General features: G+C 63.0%; 1 protein-coding gene across 17 annotated transcripts in view; it reads left to right on the top strand.

Moving 5' to 3' along the window:
* Nucleotides 1-22,457, top strand: part of ABLIM2 (actin binding LIM protein family member 2) — a 140,277-nt gene that overhangs the window by 16,197 nt on the left and 101,623 nt on the right. The window contains exon 1 of one of the 17 annotated variants that reach the window (XM_042937003.1): nucleotides 18,706-18,761. The exons of the other annotated variants lie outside the window; for them this stretch is intronic. Coding sequence (XP_042792937.1) covers nucleotide 18,761 — 1 coding nt within the window. The 5' untranslated portion in view covers nucleotides 18,706-18,760. Of the gene's footprint in view, nucleotides 1-18,705; nucleotides 18,762-22,457 lie in introns of those variants that run through there. 17 annotated transcript variants of the gene reach the window in all.

The raw sequence follows: 22,457 nt of genomic DNA, 5'->3' as shown, positions 1-22,457 counted from the left end.
TATTTTCTCCTGGCTCTTGCCTCTGCGTGGACCCTCAGGTGGCACCCCGTGCTTGTCTCCTCGACCTTCCGGAAGCTTCTATGGCAAGCAGTATCGCAGCGACCGCGGGTGGCTCTGAGCGGGTTTTCCGTGCTTCGCTGACCACATTCTCTCTTTCCTTCACCAGGTGGACAGTGTTTCCCATTTTGTTGTTTTGTGTGTTTAACATGTTTAAATTGAGATAACATACACATAATGCAAAGCCTACACTGGTGTCAAGGACATTCACATTCTTGTGAAACCTGCACCACCCTCCGTCTCCAGGGTCTCTCCATCTCCCCAACGGAAACCGTGTCCCCTGAACTGATTCTCTGTGCGCCCCGCCCGCAGCCCCTGGCGACCTCCATTCTGCCTTCGCCGGGCATCTGATGCTCTGGGGACCTCAGAAGTGCAGTCACACGGTGTTTGTCTCTGCCGCTGCCTCGCTGCACTGACCGTAACGTCCTCCAGGTCCGTCCACGTGGTGGCAGGTGTCGCCAGGTCCTTCCTGCTCCAGGCTGGGAGACGCTCCATCGGGTGGACTGCGTTGTGCTTCGCCTTTCGTCTGTTGATGGGCACCTGGCTGCTTTTGGCCGCAGGGGTGCACGTACCCGTCCTCCTCCGCTTCCTCGGGCATAATCCAGATTTCTGCATCGGGGGGCGGACTCCGGGGCTCGGCCGAGGGGCTGAGACCCGGCCCCTCCCCACCCCCCTGCCCGTCACCTCCTCGTGAGCACCGGTGCCCGGGCCGTGGCGCTGAGCTCCTAGGGGTCCCTCCTCCCACCCCTGCAAATTTGCTTCAGGGGCCCGCCTTCCCTTGCGTTTCCCCCCTCCATCAGCCAGCGTTTGGGTGACCTCCAGCCGGCTCTCCCTGACCTCCCCCCACCCCCCACCGATGCACCTGTGTGTCCTCGTGTCTGGGTGCATCTGTGGCCTTTCTGTCCCCCTCCCTCGACCAGGGATTCCACGGGAGGCACTTCGGCACCCCTCCCCCGCCCCTCTCCGCCTCCGCCGTGCTCCCCCCACCCCTCCGCCCCAGAGCCAGCACACATCTGCTGCAGCCCAGAGGCCTGAGCTGTTGGGGGGGGGCATGACCCCAGGCCGCAGCTCCCAGGAACCGGGACAGCGTCCGCATGAGAGCAGGGTGGCCTGGGGCTCCCCGGGAAACACAGCCCCGTGCTTGGGAAAGTTGCAGGGCCCAGGCGCTGAGGTGTAAATTTATCCACACTGAGCTGGAAAACATGCCGCGCCTTCATTCCCCCGCTTCCCCGGTCCCGGGAGCGTGATTCATAGGCCCGCCCTGGTCGGCCCCCTCACGGCGCCCCGTTGTCTGGGACGCAGGGACGCTGACCCACGGAGCAGACGCCACGGTGGGCGGCAGGCGGCGGCTGGGGCCCCCCCTCCGTCGTGCTTTGGGGGTTTGCCGCCCTGGGCACAGCATCGACTGGCACGTTTTGCTTTCGTTGCGTAATTAAATTAAATTCACCATCTTCACCATTTCCGGGTGTCCAGCTCAGTGGCCTAAGCGCATTCACGTTGTCGTGAGGCCGTCCCCACCCTCCTCCCCAGAACTGTTTTGTGTCCCCGGACTGACACGGGGCTCCCCGCCCCCGGTCCCCACCGTCCACTTGTGTCGGCGGATCTGACCCCTCCGGCCCCTCGTGGAAGTGGGATCCTTGCCCTGAGCCGAGTGTCTCCGGGGTTCATCCGTGCCTGGCGTGCGTCAGAATTTCCTTCCTCTTTCGGGCCGAACAGTATTCCGTTGTTGATCATCCACCTGCTGGTGGCCCCCCCGGGCTGCTCCCACCTTGCCTGTTGTGAATCATCTGCGGTGGCCACGGGTATGCGGTCCTGATCTGACGGTCCCATCAGCAGCTCTGCGGCCGGTGGCCTCACGACCGTCCCGTGGTCCCGCCCTCAGCAGGGCCCGGGCGCCAGGCCCGCACGGGGCACGTTACGCGTGGCTCTTGGGTTTCCCTCCCCACGGCCTCCCGGGGCTGGGCGCCGTTTGTGTCCCCGGTGCACAGAAGAGAAACTGAGGCCGGCGAGGTGCCGGGCGCTGGATGGAGGAGTGGCCGCGTGCGGGACCCACATCACCCCTTTCCCCGGAGCGCGTCCAGCGGCCTGTCTGCGTCGGTCCATTCGCTGGCTAGCGCGTTGGCTCGTGGAAGCCCCAGGGGTCCCACCCTGCGTCCCGTGCTGGCTCACACGGGGGGAGGAACCGGCGAGGGGTGAGGGGGTTCGGGCCGCGCGGGAGGCACGCGGGCCCGCTGGCCACACGCGTGTTCCGACTCGCCGCGAGCCCCACGGAGGTGTCTGCGCCCGTGCAGACCCGACAGATGGCCGGGGCCGGAAGTGCTAAATGGAAGTAACTTCCACCAAACTGCTCTCCCCAGGGCCGTCCCGATTTCTGCCTTTGCCCAAAGGAGGCCTGAGTTCCCGGTCCCGTCCCCTCCCAGCCCGGCGCCGGGCAGCGTGTCTGTTCCTATTTGCCGAGAGGATGGGAAGCAAGCCCCCGCCCCCCACCTTTGAGCTGCCTTCCCGGGGACTGGGGGCACCGAGAGCCCTTTCTCCATTTCCGGGCCACGTGTGCCTCCGCAGATTTCCTGTCCCTCCTTTGCCTATATTCCTATCGGCCGCTCATCTGTGTTTGTTGACTCGGGAGGCGGATGGGTGTGTAGACTGCGCTTTGTCAGGCCGGGGGTGGCTCCCCGGCAATCTCGGTGCGGGATGGCACCCCCATGGGCCGGGGGGGGGGGGTGTGTGTGTCCGAGGGTGTCGGTGGCACAGTAGCCCGGCTGGCAGAAACACGGCCCCCCCCCCCCCTCCCAGCCCACCCTTCTCGGTGGCTGGTCTGTCCTGCAGGCGGCTCTGGGGGCCACCGAGGTGTCCCTGGGCCTCCTGCAGCTTCCCGTGGCCCCAGGCTTCCCAGCTGCTGACCCCTCCGCCGGACCCACTGCCCCTCTGAAGCTTTCTCTGTCTCGTTCGGAAGCCGGCAGAATTTGTTCGATTCTTTGTTTATTACTTTTATTTTTTAATGTTTATTTTTGAGAGAGAGAGAGACAGAGTGTGAAGGGGGGAGGGGCAGCAAGAGAGGGAGACACGGAATCCGAAACGGGCTCCAGGCTCCGAGCCGTTCAGCACAGAACCGAACGCGGGGCTCGAACCCACGAGCCGCACAAACCGTGAGATCGTGACCTGAGCCGAAGTCGGACGCCTAATCAACAGGCCACCCAGGCGCCCCTCCCCTTCAGATTTTAGAGCCCAGCCCTGCTGATGCCCTGACTCGGGAGCTCGGCCTCCCGAACAGTGAGAGCACAGGTGTCTGCCGTTCAAGCCCCCCAGTGTGGGGTCATTTGTCACCGCAGCTGCGGAAACCTGATGCCGTCACCAGCTGGGAAGGACAGACGTCATTTAGCAAGCGCCACTGTCTCCCAGGCTGGGCACCAGGTGCCTTCACCTACAACCTGTCATTTGTCTCCCTGCAACCCGGCAGGTAGGCATCCCCTTTTACGGACAAGGAGACTGAGGCTCAGAGAGGTTATGTCTCTGGGTCAAGGTCACCCAGCTGCTCAGCGATGATGGAGCTGGTTGCACACCCAGGGCGGCCCGAGTTGCAGAAGGGGAGGCGAGGGAAGCGGCAGGTGGACGCAGACGGGCGTGGCATTCTCTTTTCCCTGCTATGGATTGCCGGGGGCTTCCAGGCAGAGGTGTGCAGCATGCATCTGGCTCTGGGGGCTGAATGCTCAGGAGAGGCCGGGGCTGGGCCCTAGAAATCCTTGCTCAGGGCCCGGACGGTGTCGCAGATCCCTCCAGACCCCAATTTTTATGCCCCTGAAAAAGCGTCGGTGTCTTCTTTCCTTTAAAGTCACCTTGAGAATCTATACCATCTGCTGGAAAGTTCCAGGCTCCGATCTCATTTGTTTCTCGTCTTTTAAGCAGATGTGAGTGAACAACAGAGCAGTGATTGGTGGGGAGTGAAGGATCATGCCGGAATGTGGGGCAGGGGTGTGCCGGGAGGAGGGGGAGGGAGCCCATAGGATCCTCACTGGCGGAGATGCTGGGGCCGCCTGGGACCACACACTCCTTTCCTTTTTGGTCGGAGCCCCTTCCCAAGCCGCCTGATGCACCCGACTGCTCCTGGGGTGCGGGCTGCTGTGTGGGTGGCAGGGGAGGACTGTCCACGAGGCAGGGTGGCCGGGACCACATCCTCGAGCGTGCGTGTGTCCTTCCAGGCACCTGTCAGCCCCGCCCACCCGCACTGTGCAGAAAGAGCACCTTTCTCTCTTTTCTCTCGATCACTTTGTTTCACTCGGGCCCCCCTCCCTGGCAGGTGTGGATGCTGGGCTAGAAGTTTCTACGCGGCAGGTGGCGACCCATTTGTGGGCGTGAAATCAGTTCAGTGGGTCACATCGGCACTGGTTATGTAAGAAGGGGGACTGGCTAGAGAAACGGCAGCGCCCGTCGCGAGTGATAAAAGTAGGTATTGTTTGGTGAAAACCAATAGCTATGTATTTACGCACGGCATAAACCACGGCTGTGTGTGGTGACCGAGGACTGAGCCCTGCAAACTGTACCTCGTCTTTGTCCACGGGACCTAGGAGTGCGGCCGTATTTGGGAGGCGGTTTTTGCAGATGGGATTAAAGGAAGGATGTTGTGATGGGGGGATTATCCTGGATTAGCCGCGTGAGCCCTAAATGTGATCACGGTTATTCTTAGAAGAGGAGGCGGAGGGAGGTTATAGGGACAGACGCACAGAAAAGAAGAACACGTGACCGCAGAGGCAGGGATGGGGGTGATGAGGCCACAGGCAGCGAGGGCCGGCTGCCCCGGAGGCTGGAAGGGGGGCAGGGGGGGCAGATTGTCCCCAGAACGGCTGCAGCCCTGCGGGTACCTTGATTTCGGCCCAGCGGTACCGATTCTGGACTCCGGGCCTCCGGAACCGCGGTAAGCACCCCGGTTCCAGAACGTCTGTTACAGCCGCCGTGGGAAGCTTACGCACCGTGGAGCACGCAGCCCAGCGCGCAGAGCCCCGCACCCTGGCTCGGGGGGCCCGTGGCTGGCTGGGGCTCCACGTGGTGGCCCTGCTCTCGCTCGAACCTTCCTCCTGGGAGCAGCATGCTGGCGCGGGGAACGTTCTCCTTGTTCAGAGGCAGCAGCTCGATAGGACAGGCGGAAACGTGTGAGGCCTGTAGGCACGGCTGCACGCGGTCACTTCCGCCCGAGGGTCACTGGCCAAAACCAGCCACGTGAGCCAACAGGAAGTTACCGGGCAGGAGAGTGCTCTGTTCCCCGGGGTAGACTCCGCAAAGGTACATGCACACCTGTCCCCCGGGACCCCTGTCTGGGGGACACGTCCGATTTGTGTGCTGGCGTGGGAACAGTTGGGAAGCCGCTGGCCAGCTACACGGAGCCCGGAGCTTGCTCCCAGGGCCCTTGATCCCGAGGTCGGTGGGTGTCACGGCCCCGCTCTGCCTGTCGGCTCGACTCTTCTGAGCTTCTGGCTGGAAGTTTCTAGGCGGGGCGGAAGCCTCACCTGCTCACCTCACACCTTCGGAGGAAAAGAGGGGCTCATCCTGCGGGGTCTGGGGAGGGGAGAGGGTGGTTCCCCCAAAGCCCCGTTGGTCACAGCCCCAGGATGGGATGTGCAAATTGCAAACTAGCGTAAGCCCGTCGGGGTCCCGGTCCCTGGCCTTCAGACCACATGGTTGACCTTGAAGGCTGAGGCCCAGGCCAAGGGGTGAGACTCCCCCGCGAGGCTGGGAATCTATAACCTTCCCTCCCGTTGGGCGCCCGCCACATGGTGCCTCCTGCCCGCTGCAGAGCCAGTGGGGAAGGGGCAGGGCGAAGGCACCCCCTCCACGCCTCGAGCCGGGGAGCCCACCTGAGGCTGTGGAGGAGGAAGCCATTAGTCTCTGGACCCCGGGCCTCTGTGGGTGAGGGTTGTCTCCACCCTCAGTGTTCCCGTGAACCAGGGGCAGCCTCCCGGGGACCTGACGGCCACTGCAGATGGGGGCGCACGGTGCAGTGGGGCCGGGGCTCCGTGGGGTGATCGGTGCCGGGGCCCAGGCAGCGGGGGGCCGGGACAGACACCTGGAGAAGAACGGAGCCCGGGCCTGCACTGTGATTTCTGCCCGAGGGTCCCAGAGTCCACGGAGCCCCCACCGTGATGCGGCCCCCCTCTCCCGGGAGGCTGATCCGACAGCATTGGGGCAGATGGCCCTCCTCGCACGCGGGCATTCTGGCCCCCGGCCGAGGTGGACTGAAGTTATGCGGCCTTGGGGGTCCCTGGGGGCGACTTTGAGGAGGGGGCCCGGGGCTGAGAGGCTCAGAGAGGGCGTAGGACAGAGGCTGGCCCCTGCCCGCCTTCCCACCGCAGCGAGCACCCCAGCCTCATGGAGCGGGGGCCCTCCGCACTCCTAGAACGTCTCCTGTCCAGCCTCACGCAGGCTGTTCCTTCCCCGTGTCCAGCCACTAGCTGCCCCTCGGCTTCTGCGTGTCCACCGGCCCCTTCCTCCGGGGCGCCCTCTGGGGCACTGGTCACTGGCAGAGGGCTCTGCCGGACCCCCCGACTCACAGCCCGCAGCCCCCTCCTGCTCACCAGAGCCGGCTGCACCCCGCCTGTCTCTCTGCCTCAGTTTCCTCTTGGAGACAACAGGGACACGATGGCTCCTGTCTTGGGTATGGAGCAGCACGTGGGACTTGCTGGGTGCTCAGAGGGGCGCTGAGGTCGTGGTCACCATCCTCGTTTCTGTGCGGAGCTGGGCACGGGGACGCAGAGCATGGACGGCAGAATCGGGGAACAGGAAACTCCTCTCGTTTATGAGCCAAAGAGGCTATAACCCTGTGCCCCGGATGGATGATTTGTGCTCACGTGTGGGTCCCACGGGGCCCGGTAGTGACGGCCCAGACAGCCCTGGGGGTTTCCTGCGGTGGCCTGAGGGACACCAGCCCCAGCGACCAGGTGGGGAGGAGGACGTGTCAGACCGTGGCGACGGGTGGCAGTCAGATTAGGTGAGGAAAGCCCCATCCCGGCCGCCAGCACCTGCTCCTGACTCTTTAGAGCTGGTGGGATGGGGTGTTTCCTGCCGGGTACCTTCTCGGGTCCCTCGGCCCGCCCAGCGCTGCACCAAGGGCCGCTGGTGTCACCCCAAAGCCTCTGAACGGTGGATCCGGTGCTGGTTATTGATGACCGGTGTGCACACACCTGTGGGTCCCCTGTGGCCACATGCTGGGCCCAGGCCTGTGCTTACTGTGCGCGTATAACTCCGGGACCGAAGCCGGCAGAGGGGCTCTGAGGACGTGCAGCGCGTCAGCTGGACCCCCCGGGGCCCCGGCACCGCCGTTCACGACCAGTGTCCTTCCCGAGCCTCAGTTTCCCCTCTGGCACGTTGGGGCCGTGCAGTGGATTCAGAAGGTCCGTCCCGAGTCATGTCCACCCAGAAGCTTGGCACGTGACCTTATTGGGAGTAAGGGTCTTTGCTGGTGTCATCAAGATAGGGTTGGAAATGAAGTCATCCGGGACCAGGGCGGGCCCCAAATCCGGTGACTGGCGCGCTTACCAGAGACAGGAGGGGACGGGCACGTGGACACGCGGGGAGAGGCCACGTAAAGAAAGAGGCAGAGGTTGTTGTGACGTGGCCAGGAGCCCCCGGAGCCGGAAGCTGCAGGGAGGGATCCTCCCCGGGAGCCTCCAGAGGGAGCGCGTGCGGCCCTGTGGACGCAGATCTGGGGCTTTCGGCCTCCGGAACTGCGGGAACGTAACGTCGCACGTGAAGCCCCCTGTTTGTGGGGCTGTGCCGAGCAGTCCCAGCACACGGGGCCGTGGGGTCGCGCTGCCCGCACCGGGCACACGGGGGCAGGAGATGGGCCCGGCCCCTCCACCCCCGCCCGTGTCTTTCCAAAGTCCCTTTCCCGGACGCCCGGGGAAACAGGTGCACCTTTGGGGGTTGGTGGGAGTCTATTTCGGTGTGCCGGGAAGGGGTTGGCCCTGCCCTTCCTCGGGCGTGTGGATGGCAGCTGCCACGTGACCTTCTGGAGAGTCCGGGTGGAGACGTGCCGGCCCCAGAGACTCTTCTGCTGGTTCAGCCGCGGCCCGCAGCCTCGCCCGGTGCCGGTCCCCGGAGAGGAGGCCACGCTCCATGGGGATGCCGGGAGGAGACACAGGTAAAGCTGGCAAGTGCCCTTTTGGCCGAGACCTTCCGGGCGGAGGGGAAAGCTTGAGTCCCACAAGCAAGCTGTGGGGGGTCTGACACGAAGGGAGGCGGTCTGACGGAGCGCCGCTGTTTGTGAACGTGGTGAGGGCCAGCACTTGTGAGCGCCGACTGTATGCCAGGCTTTGGGGACTTTCCGTGACGGCGTCTTGATAACAGCCCTGTGGAGTGACCCATCTCACAGACGAACAGGCCGAAACCCGGGGAAAGGGAGCTTGGACCCCCAGGAACAGAGGGAGGCGGGGATGTACCAGGAAGAGCTTCTGAAGCCCGGGCGGTGGGGGGAGGGGGTGCGGTGCCTGCCTCCTGCAGGTGCCTCGCCTCATGGGGCCTCTGTCTGGGCACGAGTGGGCACCTCATGTCCGGGCGGCTGGGACAGATCCTTCCCCTCACCGGTTCTTCCTGCAGAGTAGGGGCCGGGACCCCCTCACCCCTATCTCCCCGTCCACGTCTCACACTCCGGGGCAGCTCTGGGGCAGCGTGGCCCGGAAGCTGACCGGTGAGACCCGAGCCCCTCTGGCCTGGCCTTGCTGCGCCCTGGACAGGGCACTTGGCCGCTCCCGGGGGCGCCCCAGCGACCCCCCCGTAACCTGAGGTTGATTGTGGCTCCGCTGCCCGAGGTGTCGTGAGCGGACACGGCGGACATTTGACACTCGTTTCCCCGAAGCTTGTGGCTTTGCCCCCGCTGGCCGTGCTTACGGCACCAGCTGGCTTGGGGTCAGGTGACGTCCCCCCGGCCTGGCGGGTGTGCCGGATTGTTCCGAAATCCCCAGTGGATCCCGGGAGCCCAGGCATGTGACCATGATGTGCGTTTCTCCCGTGGAATTTCCATGCTGACGCGGGATGGGTCTCCCTGCTCAGCCGGACACACCGTGTCCTTCACACCGGACGGCGGGCGGGGACGCTGGTGGCGAGGGGCGAACAGGGGTCATGAAAGATGGCCCAGACCCTGTGCAGTAGGGACCGCTGCTCCCGGTTGACGGATGAAGAAACGGCATCTTGTGATAAAAATTGCAGTAAAGGAAATGTGGTTCTATTTATGTAAAATTATAGTAAAAGCTAAAAACTAAAAATGCTGTGGATCCCTCAGGAAAAAAAAAATCAGGCTAAATCTCTGTGCTCTCGGATGAAGCGGTGCTTTCTTAGAAACGACAGCACGGACACAGCCAAAGAAAACGCGAATAAACCGGATGTCGTCAAAATTAAACATTCTCATCCCGCGAAGAACATTGTGAGGAAGATAAAAACAGCTTGCAGATCTGGAGACGGCCGTCGCCAGTGTCGTGTGTGATCAAGGACTTATGCGTGGAACATGCACACAACCCTTATAGCTCGGGTCTCCAGAAAGAAAGCACACTAAACGGACAAAGGGTCTGAATAGACGCTTCCCCGCAAGAGATTTTCAAGTCTGAACAAGCACACGCAAGGTGTTCAACGTCACTAGTCGTGGGTATGGGCAGCTCCCACCTGCTCAGTGGCCGTGGTCGGAAAAACAAGGATGTGGGGACTCTGGAGGCTCGCCCCCTGCGGCTGGTAGGAATGGGAAACAGCAGAGCCATTTAGCCAAAGGTCTGGCGGGTCCTCAAATGGCTAAACACGGAGTCACCATGCGAATGGCCACTTCCCAATTCAGACGTACCCAAGGGAAATGGACTCACATGTCCACACGAAGGGGATCGTGCCCGAATGGTCACAGCAGGCCGAAAAGTGGGAACAACCGTAGAGCCCGTCAACTGACAGGTGGATGCGTTCGTGGGATGGAATGTTAGTGGCCGTTAAGAGCCCTCCAGCCCTGACTCATGCTCCAGTGCGGATGAACCGTGGAAGCCAATCTGTAGAGACAGAAAGTCAATTATCAGTTGTCAGGGGCTGGGACAGAGGAGGGATGGGGGGGGGGGGGTGACGGAAATGGGCGGGGGAGTCTTTTTGGGACGATGAAAATGTGCTAAAATTGATCGTGGCGACCGACGCCCTACTCTGTGAAAACAGATGATGCCTGAACAACACAGGTTTGAACCGAGCAGGTCCATTTATACGTGGATTTTTTTCAGCAAATATACATACAACACAGGAAATGTGTTTTCTCTTCCTTATGATGATATTTATTTTTATTTTTTTTAATTTTTTTTAACGCTTATTTATTATCCAGAGAAAGAGACAGAGCACGAGCAGGGGAGGAGCAGAGAGGGGGGGACACAGAATCCGAAGCAGGCTCCAGGCTCCGAGCTGTCAGCACAGAGCCCGACGCGGGCTCAAACCTGAGATCATGACCTGCGCTGAAGTCGGACGCTTAACCGACTGAGCCACCCAGGCGTCCCCCGATGATAGTTTTGATAGCATTTTCTTTCCCCTAGCTTACGCTATTGTAAAACCCCAGCATATAGTCCACGTAACATACAAAATACATGTTAATCGACTCTTTCCGTTGTCTGTAGGCTCTGGGCAATAGGAGGCTAGCAGTCGTTAAGGTTTTGGGGACTCAAAAGTTATGCTTGGATTTTCAACTGCATTAGGGGTGGTTGGCCCCTCCAACCCCGTGTCGTTCAAGGGTCACCTTTACACCAATAGTCATAAAGCTGTGCATTTTAGGCAGGTGAGTTGTGTGGCACGTGAATTGTAGCTCAATAAAAGTTTCGTTTGAAGTGGACGCGGGGCACCTTCTGGAGAGCGGCGTGGGTCCTGGGCGCGTGCTCAGGGTATTGTTTTTGAAGAGAGTGCGTCTGGGACACGAGGGCAGGGCATCGGTTCTGTCCCCCGAGAAGATTACGTTGTTATATCGTATCGCATCCTAGGTGGTAGCATGTCACACGTCCTAGGTGTGCGTGTGTGTGTGTGTGCACGTGTGTGTGTGCGCGCGTGTGTGTGTGAGAATGTATACGGATAACGTCTTGTCTGCGGCTCACGGGGCTGCCTGCTGGGAGGGTCACGGTGGCTAATGTCAGCGTAGAAGGTTAGCAGGGATTGTAATTCTTCTTCAACTTCTGTGTGCTGTTTGGGTCACCAAAAAGAAGGTATTTTTGTTGTCGAAACCTAAGGAATTGTGGTCTCGGGGGGCGGGCAGCGGCTCTGGGACGGGCTCCCACGCGGCACCACGTGACATCAGAAGGCCACAGGTCTGGGCCCGTCCGGGTGGAGCAGGGGCCCGTCACCGAGGACGGGCTGTGTGACCAGGCATTGGTGACCCTGGTGCGCCTGAGCTCAGAGGCGGGTGGGGTCTGTGGCTGTTGGTTTGTGCACTGGACCCTGTCAAATGCCCCGGGAGACGTCGGGGTGACGGGCGGTGTGGTGTGTGTGTCGAACTGATGTCCTGCACGTCTCAGCTTTCCCTGGGCCCCAGGCCAGCACTCTGGATGCCTGGTTTTAATTAGACTCAGGACATGCTTCCCCTGCCACGGCCCTTCCGTGGCCCGGCGAGCAGGAGGAAAGCACAGAGGGGCCCGCACGTGAGTGGGGGAAGGGCCCGAGGAGGACAAACCAGTCCTGTGACCGCCCCCCTCCCCGTTCCAGCTACAGCTGTGTGATCTTCCCAAGCTGCTGAGCATCTCTGAGCCCCAGGCTGCTTATCTGCAGAGTGGGGTGGTCACAGCTCTCGGGCCCACAACGGACGGGGGGCATCGTCACGCCCTGAACCCGCCCGCGTCTGCTCCTATGCCGTTACAGCCCCCAAATCACGGGAAGCTGAAGTTTGTCTCTGCCCGCTTGTAGGTCAGCGCTGGTGGTCGCCCCCCGCCCCATGACTCCAAGGGGACCCCCAACCTCACCCCCAGACGCCGCCCCGCTGGGCAGATGTGTCTCAGGGGCTCCCATGAGTGTCTGGTGTTATCCTCCCCAGGCCCTGGCGGTCCCACGGAGGAAGGAGGGAGGGCACGGAGGCCTGGAGGGGCACGGCTGCCCAGCAGAGGTGAGAACGGGGGCCCACAAGCCCCGGCCAGACGTCCCGCAGGCTCCCCGCCCCTCCAGGCTCACCCCTGCGTCCTGGTGGCCTGGGGTATCTGGTGTGGTCGGATTCCCCGGCAATGACCCTTTATCACCAACACAGACCACTAAACAGGCTGGTAACGCTCACGTTTCCCGGAGAAAAGTGGCATCGCCCAGCGGGCCCCTCGCTGCCCTGGACGAAGGAGCCTCAGGAAATGGGCGGCGTCCTCGTGGGACACAGACAGGGAGGCGAGGTCAAGGGGGGACAGTGACCTCTCAGACCCCTGTGGCCACCCCTGCCGGATCCAAAGCCAAGGGCGCTCCCAGGGGCTTGGACTTGCCGACGGCGTCCAGTGGGGCAGCTGGGCCCCCGTCCGGGCGGGGTGTCTCTGGGTCACGGCTGCAGCCCTGTCTTCTGAGTCCTGGGCTGCACAGGCCGGTGATCCTGACCGGCCAGGGTGCACCGGGGGCGCACTGGCAGCCTCCGGCCAGCGGGCCCCACACCGACGGGGTCCCGTGGCAGCTGGCCCGGCGGGAGGGCCTCGGCCCTCACAGACCTCGGTGGGAGGCCACAGCTGGGGCCGGAGGTCACGTGGCCCGCGTTCCTGTCTCAGCTGTCCCCCGTCCCCGTATCCTGCTGTGGGAGCCGATCGGGGACGGAAACCGCCGAATGCAGCGCCTGGCACTTAGCCCGGGCACGGGAACCGAAAGATGATGTCACACACGTCATTGTCACCCGTGCTGATGCCCGGTGCAGTGCTTTGAGTCATCGATACGTGTCCTGTTCCCGTTAGATTTGAGGAACGTTTACTAGGGCATATGCCGGGTACTGGACCCTGGGTGTACGTTCCGACCCAGACAGGGTCGCTGTCGGACTCTGGCCTGCGGCCTGTGGCCACGTGACCGGAGGGTCAAGTACCGGCCTGGGGGCCTGGAGACCCCAGCCCCGCGCCCGGCCTGCCCAGACTCTGTGTGACCTGGGCGGGGCCCGCCCCTCTCTGCCATTGGCCATTCCCCCTGGGCCTGTGTGGGGCCAGGACGGGCCCAGATGCCCTGACCTTCCGGAATGCCACCCGTGAGGTCCTCAGATGCCTCTCCGGTCAGGAGGAGCCTCTTCCGGCAATGAAATAATACCCTCGGGGACGTGGGTGGAGAGGCCTCCCGGACCAGCTGCTTGGAGCGTGGAGCATCCTGGGAATTGCCAGGAGCCCCGGCTGAGGCCTGCGGGAGGCCCTGCGGCCAGCCTGAGCTTCCGGGGGCTGCTCACGGCCGCGCTGCCCCCCGCTTCTGCCTCGGGGAGGAGCCCCCCCCACCCCATGGGCCAGCCCTGCCCCAGCGCCCTCCTCAGAAAGCCTGGCGGTGGGGGTGGGGGTGGCGGGTAACATCATCGTCCCCCTGCGGATGGAAAACAGGCTCGGGGGGGTGGGGCACCAGCACATCCCAGGCCTGGCTTCCAGCTCTTTCCACCCGTGGGGATGGTGGGTTTTTTTCCTGGGGATGCAGTAACAAAGTCCTACCGACTGGGGCTTGTCCAGCAGATGTCGGCTCACATTCTGGAGGGGGGGGGGGGCCCTGAGATCAAGGTGTCACCAGAGTGGGGTCCTTCCGACGGCCGTGAGGGACGGACCTCTCCTCGGCTTGCAGACAACTGTCCTGTCTCTGTGTCTGCACGTGGTCCCCTCTGTGTCCTGATGTCCGCTGTGCATAAGGACGGTCGTGTTGGAGCAGGACCCACCCGATGATCTCACTTTAGCTTGACCACTTGTGTGAAGACCTTGCCTCCAAGTCAGGTCATATTCTGAAGCGCTGGGGGCTAGGGGGTCAACGTATGAATCTGGGGGGGACACAATTCAGCTGTCACAGACGGGCTCTTTCTGTGGCCCCTGGGACCCCCCTTTTGACCACACACACTCTCTGCAGGGAGGGAGGGAGACAGGGCCGGCTTTTCGTCCCTCCCCCCATCAAGTATGAGGCTCATTCCAGGCTCCGTGGGGCTGCCTGGTGTCCCCCCCCCCCCCCCCCGCCAGGCTGTGTGTGGCTGAGAGTGACTTTGTGGGAATGTGCTCCCATCTCCGGGCAGGAAGAACCACGGGGCAGCGGGGGTCTGAGCTCCGTCCGCCGGGATCGCGACGCCGAGCTGCTGTCACTCCGATGGAGAGTGATCTCTGACCCCCGGCCTCCCTGGGTCTGGTGGGGTTGACCCTGTGCAGCTCCCCCAACCTACCCAAAGGGCCCGCAGCAGTGCCCTGGGAGCAAGGGGCCCACGTCGGGCGGGGCGGCCCAGGATGCACACCCACACCCGGGCCTCTTGGACGGGGAGCGTGAGCCAGGCGGTCTGAGGTGAACTGGGCCCTCTGTTTCCCCAGCCCCGTGCTGGCCTTTAGGGGGCCCCGGAGAGAGACGGGAGCCCCCAGTGGGGTCTCCAGCAGAGGCGGCCAGGGGTTCACCGGCCGTTTTGGAGAGGAGATGTCGCTTGTTCCAGGTGGCAGTCGGTGGCCCAGGGGGACCCCCCTGCCGGGTGTCAGTTTTCAGGTCTGTCAAATGGGAGCAGCATCCTGACAGGGCTGCTGCGGCATCGAGAGGAGCCAGTGCCCAGAGCGCCCCCCAGGGCGTGGGGCTCAGCACGCGGGCTCCCTGTGAGCGCGTTGTGGGTACAGAGGAGGCCCGAGAGGTCAGTCGTCTTCGCGGGTGAAGGGGCAGGAGCCGCACTCCCAGGAGACGGCGTGGCGGGGGCCGGGGCTGGTGCTGGGACCGTCGAGGACAACGTTGGGAAAGGGTCTGGGATCAGCAAGCAGTGGGGGAGAAGTCAGGGAACCAGGTGGGTGCGGGGCGTGGAGGCGTGGGGGTCCCTCGGGGACATGGGTCCTATGGGCTGTGGGCAGGGTACTGAGCAGGTCAGGGACCCGAGCAAAGGACCTGACCTTGCTGGTGCTCAAGGCCGCCTTCCCTGGTCCTGCCACCTTGCCAGCTGGGAGAGCTTGCCCTGGGGGCTCCGTCGTCCGTGCTGTCCCCTTGCTGTGAGCCCGTGGGCACAAGGGGACAGTCTCCCACCAGGTCCAAATGGGGACCTCCCGAGACACTTGGGACTTTGGAGCCAGGGTAGGTTGGCGGGAGGAGGGCAGACCGGGGTTTGAATCTTGAGTCCACCCCTCCTGGCTGTGTGGCCTTGGGCTGGTTAGCTTACCTCTCTGAGCTTGGTTTCTCACTCTGCCAAAAGGGCACAAGAGTGTCTACCCCAGGGTGGCAGGAAGGACTCCAGACAAGGTCATGCCAGACTTTGGGCATTTCCTTCCCCGAATCAAAGCAGCCAGCACAACCTCGCGGGACTTGGGCCGTGGAGGGAGGGACGTTCCTGTGTCTGGAGAGGTCTGGAGTGAGCCTCAGGCCGGCTGTGTGCAGAGGTGGGAGGCACGCCATGTCGGGACTTGGCAGGGGATTCTGGGGGTCTGGCTGTGGTTTTCTGCGGCCGAATAACACGCCGCCCCAAATCTTCAGCACCGAACGTGCATTCTGGGACATTCATGGGTTCCGAGGGTCAGACATCCAGAAAGGGCACGGCAGGGGCGTTTTCTGTCCTCTCCACGATGTCTGTGGTTTCGCCTGGGAAGACGTAAAGACTGGGGGTGACCCGAGAGCTGGGGATGACGGAGCCCCTGGAGGCGTCGTGGCTCACGTGGCTGGCGGCCCACGTGGCTGGCGGCCAGAACAGCTTCACGTGCACGCTGCGTGCGATCGCTCTGCATTTGGGGTGGTCGTGCTTCCTCTCAGCGTGGCCTCTGGGCTCCAAGAATGAGCGTCCTTAAAAGCAAGTTTGTGGCATGATGATCTGGCCTGGAAGCCACGTGGAGTTGTTTCCATCACATTGTTGGCCGAGGCTGTCCCCAGATGTCCACCCGTGTTCCAGGGGAGGGGTCTCACACCCCGACACTTAGTGGGAGATGTGGTAAAGCCACATTGGAGAAGAGCTTTGTGGGACGGGCACTGCCTCCCGGAACTGCTCAGAGCGGTGAGCGTCCAGACCTCCAGAAGGAGGGGCCGTCACATCGCCGGATGCCCAGGCACGTGGCGTGCAGGTGGAGACAGGCACCTGTCCCAAAATGTTGCAGTTCAGTGTGGTATGTGTTGATTCGTCCTATTTCTCAATCGCCTAGCAGGGGCCAGGCGCTGGGCTGGGTGCGGGGCCCCCGAGGGTGAAGGGGACGTTCAGCGCAGTGGGGTGAACAGGAGAGGAGGTTCGGCTCAGCCACCCAGCAGACACTTATCGCCGTGTCCCCGGCCCTGAGCGGGGCCCAGGGGACCCCCGGTGGCTCTGCCCCCGGACGTCATGGTGTCGGGCAGAAGTTGGCCGGGAGTGTGCAGCACTTTAACATGCTCAGTTCTGCCTGCGAACGTTTGTGCTGAGCCCACGTCCCCGTCCTAGAACCCGGTCAAGCAGAGCTGATCGCTGCCGGCCGAGTGCAGTCTGGTCCTGGGGCAGGTCAAGGGCTCGTGTGGGCGCACTCAGCCCCACAGAGAAACCAGAGGCCACGTCTGTGGGGAGCCGGCCGAGGGCCAGGTCACTCCCGGGGGGTGGAGGGAACAGCTTCCCACGAGGTGGCATCCCCAGGGGGACAGGGCTCCCTGCGGTCCGACGGTGTGGGTATCGAAACGGGCCTGAGGGTGGCTGCTACGGGGGTTCAGGCGTCTGGTGCAACGAGCTTCTGGGTGGGGCGTTCCTGTCCCCCAACTCTGTGCCCTGGAGTGCAGACCCCTGGGGGCGGGAACTGCCGGGGCCCCGGCCCAGCCCCGAGCTCGGCAGGGAGCAGGCACCCGCAGCATCTTCGCCGGCGCTGGTGGAGGACTGGATGAATGACTTCCTGGAAGGGTCAGACAGGATCGCCCCTCTGGCCCGTCTGGGGAGCCTGCTTGCTGGGCCCAGGCTGCCGGCGGCCTCGGAGAGAACGGCCAGCTCCGTGATTATAATTAGCAGTCGGCCCGTAAGTAGGTTAGCGAAGGGAGCGCTCCCGTGTGATTTGAAGCGATTTTCCGACACGCAGCACGGGGGAGGGCGGCGGGAGAGAGCGGGACCTACTCCCGACCTGAGGCACAGCCTGTAAAAGAGCGTTCTGAGGGTAGGGCAGACAGACCCTCCAGGGCGCGGGGGTGGGGGCGTCATTAACTCTGTACTTAGAAAACCAGCGCAAAGAAACACGCGTGCCGGAGGGGTGCGCAAGCCACAGGGATGCTTATGGCCACGTGGGGCGTGCGAGAGCCATCCCCCCAGACACGGCCCGAGGGACACACACTTCCCAGACTTGGCCCCTGGCCCTGGGGGCCTTCCACGCGGGGGGAGGCGGGCACACAGGCCGACGGGCAGGGGCCACCCGGCGTGGTCGGGACTGTGATGGAAATGAGCACGGTGACGTGCACTTGCTGAAGACCCAGAAGGCACCTGCCTACCTCGTGTCACCTCCTCCCGGAAGTTCTCCTTGATTGCACACAGGCCCATGCCCCCCTGTGTGCCTGGGACCCACCCTGGGCGTAGCGGAGTCTCAGGAGTGGGTGTGCCCGCATGGTTTAGGAGGCTATTCGATATTAGAACACAGTCACGCAGCTTGGAACCCCGGCCGGTGGTTTGCAGGATGCAAACAGCAGAGGGGAGAGCACAGCGAAGCCATCACGGCTGGCGGGGCCGTGGGGTCCAGTCAGAACCGGAGCGCACAGGGTCCCACGTCCTGTTCCGAGGTGCGTGTCCGTCCGGAGCAAACCCTGCACCAGATGACCAGGGACTGTGGGTCTTTGGCCCCGCCAGGCACAGCCAGCTCGGGCTCCAGCACGAACTGGACCCTCGGGGAAGGAACAGAACACCAGCACCAACATGAGAAAACGGAAGAAACGGCTAGAAATGTCCCGAGGATCACGAACGGCAGGTGCCTTGCGGTCTGGGAAGTGGGAGATGCATCGGGGTCCCCCATCTGGGAATGCCTATCCCCATCGCGGAGGTGGAAACAGGCTTCGGAGGGCATGTGACCTGCCCAAGGTGTCAGGGCCAGGGGCGGGCATAGCTCGCGTCAGTACGGCTCTCCGCCCCCCACCCCACCCCCACCGTCGTCTACCCCGGCACGTCACGAGGTGACTGGAGCGTGGAGGCAAATCTGGGGACATCTACAGACGAGGCTGGCGAGTGAGCCGAAGCACGGCCCTCTGGGAGCTTCCGGTCTCCCTCCTGGCAGCCTCCTCCCCGTCCCCACCCCCAGCTGCGGGGAGGCCCCTGAGATCTGGGGACCTGGGGACCACCAGGCCAGCCTTGCCCCAGGGGCTTCCTCCACTTTAATGGAGCCTAAAACAATTCCTCAGGAGACCGAGCTCCAATGTATAGATGTGAAAACTGAGGCTTCTTGGGATTCGGTCAGCTCTCCAAGGTCACGCGGCCGCCCCCGGATGTCACAGCCCGCCCTGCTGGCTCCCGTCCCAGCTCCAGCAGCACACGGCTTCTCCTGGAGAGAGAGCACGGTCGCAGCCTGGAGGGGCTGCCGGGCATCGCGGGGGCTGCGGGGCCGGCCCCCGGTCAGGGCGCGCTGGCCGCGTCCCTCCCCTGTGACCGCGGGCGTTACGCAGTGATGGTGCCTGTAGTAAGTCCTGTTCCCTGCGAGGCCCTCGGTGCCGGGATTTCACTAGCACAGGGGGATTAAGGGGCCACAGCCCTTTGTGGGATCGATTTGTGCCACTCGCGTTTATGTTTTACGTGATGATCACAGCTGGGGGTCTGTCGTGCGAAGAGCCCGCTGTGCGTGTGGTTAGGGCTCCGGCGTGGCCGTTCTCTCTCTCTCTCTCTCTCTCTCTCTCCTTTTCGTTTAAAAATTTTCCCCGACGTCGTCTCCTAGAGTGGCCTTCCGTCCACAGCAACACCGAACAGACAGCGGGGTTCCCATGGACGCCACCCCCGGAACTTTCCGCTGGGGTTTGCATCTTGCGGTGGTGGGGTGTGCTTGCCGTAGAATGAGCTGAAGTTTCCGCTGGGGTGACTCCGGGCGGGACGAGTGTGCCACGACAGGTGTCCCCACGGGGGTCTCGTGGCCGTAAACGCCCTCTGTGTGCCCGTTCACCCCTCCCGCCCCCACGCCCTGGCGACCGCTGATCTTTGTTTCCTGTTTGCATGGTTTTGCCTTTTCCAGAATGCCCTGTGCGTGGGACCCTACAGCCCCGTAGCGGGCTGGTTCTCTTGGTAACGTGCATGTAGGATTCTCCCTCTTTTTGAGGCTTGGTAGCTAGTTTCTTGAGAATTCTTTTTTTTTTAACGTACCACCCACACCCCGGACACCAGGCCTGGCCAGAACAGCCCATCCCTGTCCCGGGGCCGAGTGGAGAAAACCCTGGGTGTCGTCACGCGCCGGGCCTGGGCCATCTCTCCGGGCCTCAGCTCCCCCAGCAGCATCAGGGACAACAGCTCACCGAGGACACATACCCCAGCGTGGTCTGCGTACGGGGGTTTCTTGCAAGTGGGCATGTGCAGGAGGCGCAAGGGGTGAGTCCGTCTCGGGGGGTCAGAGGGCCCACGCCACGGTCTGCAGGATTCACGGGTGGGATCCGAGCAGGTGCCCGGCCGGAGGGAACGCCTGTGCGCGAGGCCCACGGCTGTCTCCGTGGCGCAGTGTCTTCTTCCCGCCGCCAGAGGGCAGCACCACCGCTCTCACCGCCCGGAGGTCCCAGGAGGCTTTAGAGGGTCCCCTCCTCCGTGGGCAGGGTCGGGTCCCCTCAGCAAAGCGTGTCTTAAAGCAGCTCCGCCCGCAGGTCCGATATATCTCCAGGAGCCAGGCAGCTGAGGGTGTCAGGCCGTGTGTTCTGGAAAAGGACAATAGCTATTGGGTACCCAGCCCACATCCTAGCAACGCTCTGGGGCAGGTGATTGAACGAGGCAGCCGGGCGGAGGGACAGCTGCGTGGAAGGCTGGACGTTCCAGGTCACAGCACGTAGGAGGTGAGGCTGGGGCTGCGCCCAGGCCATCTGCCCCCACGGCCTGCACTCCCCCCGGCACTCTGACAGTGACCTTCCCTCCCTGGACTTGAGCCAGATCCCAGCAGTATAAAAACTTGCTTGTCTGCTCACGGACAGACGATCGGCTGTTGTCCTTTGTGTGCCGGACAGATGAGAAGATAACAGTGTCCAGTGTCGAGGATCTCAGTCCTCCCTCCACCGCCCCCCCCCCCGCCCCCACCGCCCCTGCACAGTCTCCATGGAGCCTCGGAGGAGGACAGGGTGACTCCATAGCCCGCCGGGCCATTCACTGGCTTCAAACCCGGATTCCAGCGGCTCATCCCGCAAGGGGAGTCTTAAATTGAAGCCCGGTCTTGAATTTCGAGTCTTAAATTCAAATCCCGCCGTCTGCCTTCTTCCGCTAATTTTATCAAATAGTAGATGAGACAATTTCTGCACTCGTTCTGCAGGAAGGAGAAGCCCAGGGAGAGCCCAACGTTGGCACTTCAGCTAGAGCGGGGAGGGTCGCTGTGGCTGCAGGAGGGCAGCAGAACTCGAGGGGCCCCGCCGGGCTCTGCCCCCGCAGTCTGCTGTTTGGATCCCTCTGGAGGCACAAGGCAGGCGCTGACTCCCGGCCCAGGGAGACGCCAAATTACTTTTCATGCCGCTCACCTCCTTTCCTGTACCTGCTGCTCGTCCCCAGATAGCCGGAACCCTGCTACCCTCGGGGTGTTCACAGCCTTCTCCTCCTCAGACAGCCTGCTGTCCCCAGCATGGCCCGCTCCCCCTCTGTGCCACCCACACAATGTCCCCACCTCGGGCGGGGACCGCAGCAGAGAGGAACCCCGCCCTGGTGGATGGGGGGGCCGCCGGGATGCGGGGTCCTGGGGGGCAAGGGGTAGGGGGGCGAATTGGATGGAGAAATGTCCTTCTCTGTCTGGCGTGACCTCCTTGATGTTTGCGAGGAGACCCCGAGGTGTGGTGCTCGCTCAAAGCTGGCATTAGACAACCGTGTTCGTGGATACAAGTAGCTTAATGCTCCAACGAAGTGTGGCAGGTCCTTCCTCGGCCACCCCACACCCCTCAGCCCACCTGGGCTTTCTCCTGCAGGCTTCCTGCCCCAGGTACGCCACCTGCACCCTGTCCAGACCAAGAAAGGAGGGTGGCATTAGAGGATGTGAAAATAGGGGCACCTGGGTGGCTCAGTCGGTTGAGCGTCTGACTTTGGCTCAGGTCATGATCTCACAGCTCTGTGAGTTCGAGCCCCGCGTCAGGCTCTGTGCTGACAGCTCGGAGCCTGGAGCCTGTTTCGGATTCTGTGTCTCCCTCTCTCTCTGACCCTTCCCTGTTCATGCTCTGTCTCTCTCTGTCTCAAAAATAAATAAACATCAAAATAAATAAAATAAATAAAAAGAAGATGTGAAAATAAGCAAAGACCCCCAAATGAGAAAGTCAAAGCTGTCTCCCCGGTGCTGGCTGGAGCGGGAGGTCGTCCCCCCTCACTTGCGTTTGCCAGAGCCCCAGAGGCGGGCAGAGCAGTGGGGGGGCTTCCCAGAGGAGGAAAGAGGCTGGGGTGGGTCTGATGGGAGGCCGGGGAGGCCGGGAGGCCAGGAGGCCGGGAAGTCCGCTGAAAGGGGTGACCACACGGCTGGTCAGGGAAGCAGGTTTGGCTTTCTCGGGTTGGTCCTGAGTCGGAAGGATCCAGCTGACTCAGGTCCCTGCGTGGGCCATGCTCTCTGCCCGGCAGGCCTCCGTGCCAGCCTCCAGCTCTGCCATCGGCCGGCTTCTCCCTGTGTTTCAAGCGACTCTGCTGGTCTCCAGCCCCTGGGCCTCCCCCGGCATCAGCTCTGCCCCTTGGGCTGTCTTCACCGCCAGGCTGGGGCTCCTTAAGGGGCTGGCCTGCTGTGGGCCCCTGTGTCCTGTCCGCTGGCCTCCACAGGTGCTTTTGGAGGATGTGGGAGAGGAGCATATGGCCCCCCCCAGACCCCAAGAGCCCCAGAGCCGGGCCCTTTGACCATCCACCCCGACCTGCCCCTCGGTGGGTTTCTACACCTCCACAAACACCCCAGGCCATGGCTGGCTCTGAGGAGGGCCGCACCAGTACTCAGGTTCACGTCCCCGGGACACAGAGGGACTTTGAAGCATGTTCCAAGGAGGACCGTGGCTATTGCTGTCGCAGAAGAGAGGACTGTGGGTCTCCCGGCCGTAGACGGGATGCCCGGCTCACTGGGCGGGGGGAGGGGGCTGCTTCTGAGGCCCTGCTGGTCAACGCAGCAAGAGACCAGGATACCCTTTGGGACGGGGTCGAGATCTCCCCACCACGGCAGGCACGCACACAGCGATGGGGGACCGAT

The sequence above is a fragment of the Panthera leo genome, chromosome B1, assembly GCF_018350215.1.
Source record: "Panthera leo isolate Ple1 chromosome B1, P.leo_Ple1_pat1.1, whole genome shotgun sequence".
In the NCBI taxonomy this organism is placed as follows: domain Eukaryota; kingdom Metazoa; phylum Chordata; class Mammalia; order Carnivora; family Felidae; genus Panthera; species Panthera leo.
This window is presented reverse-complemented; position numbering and strand designations above follow the sequence as displayed.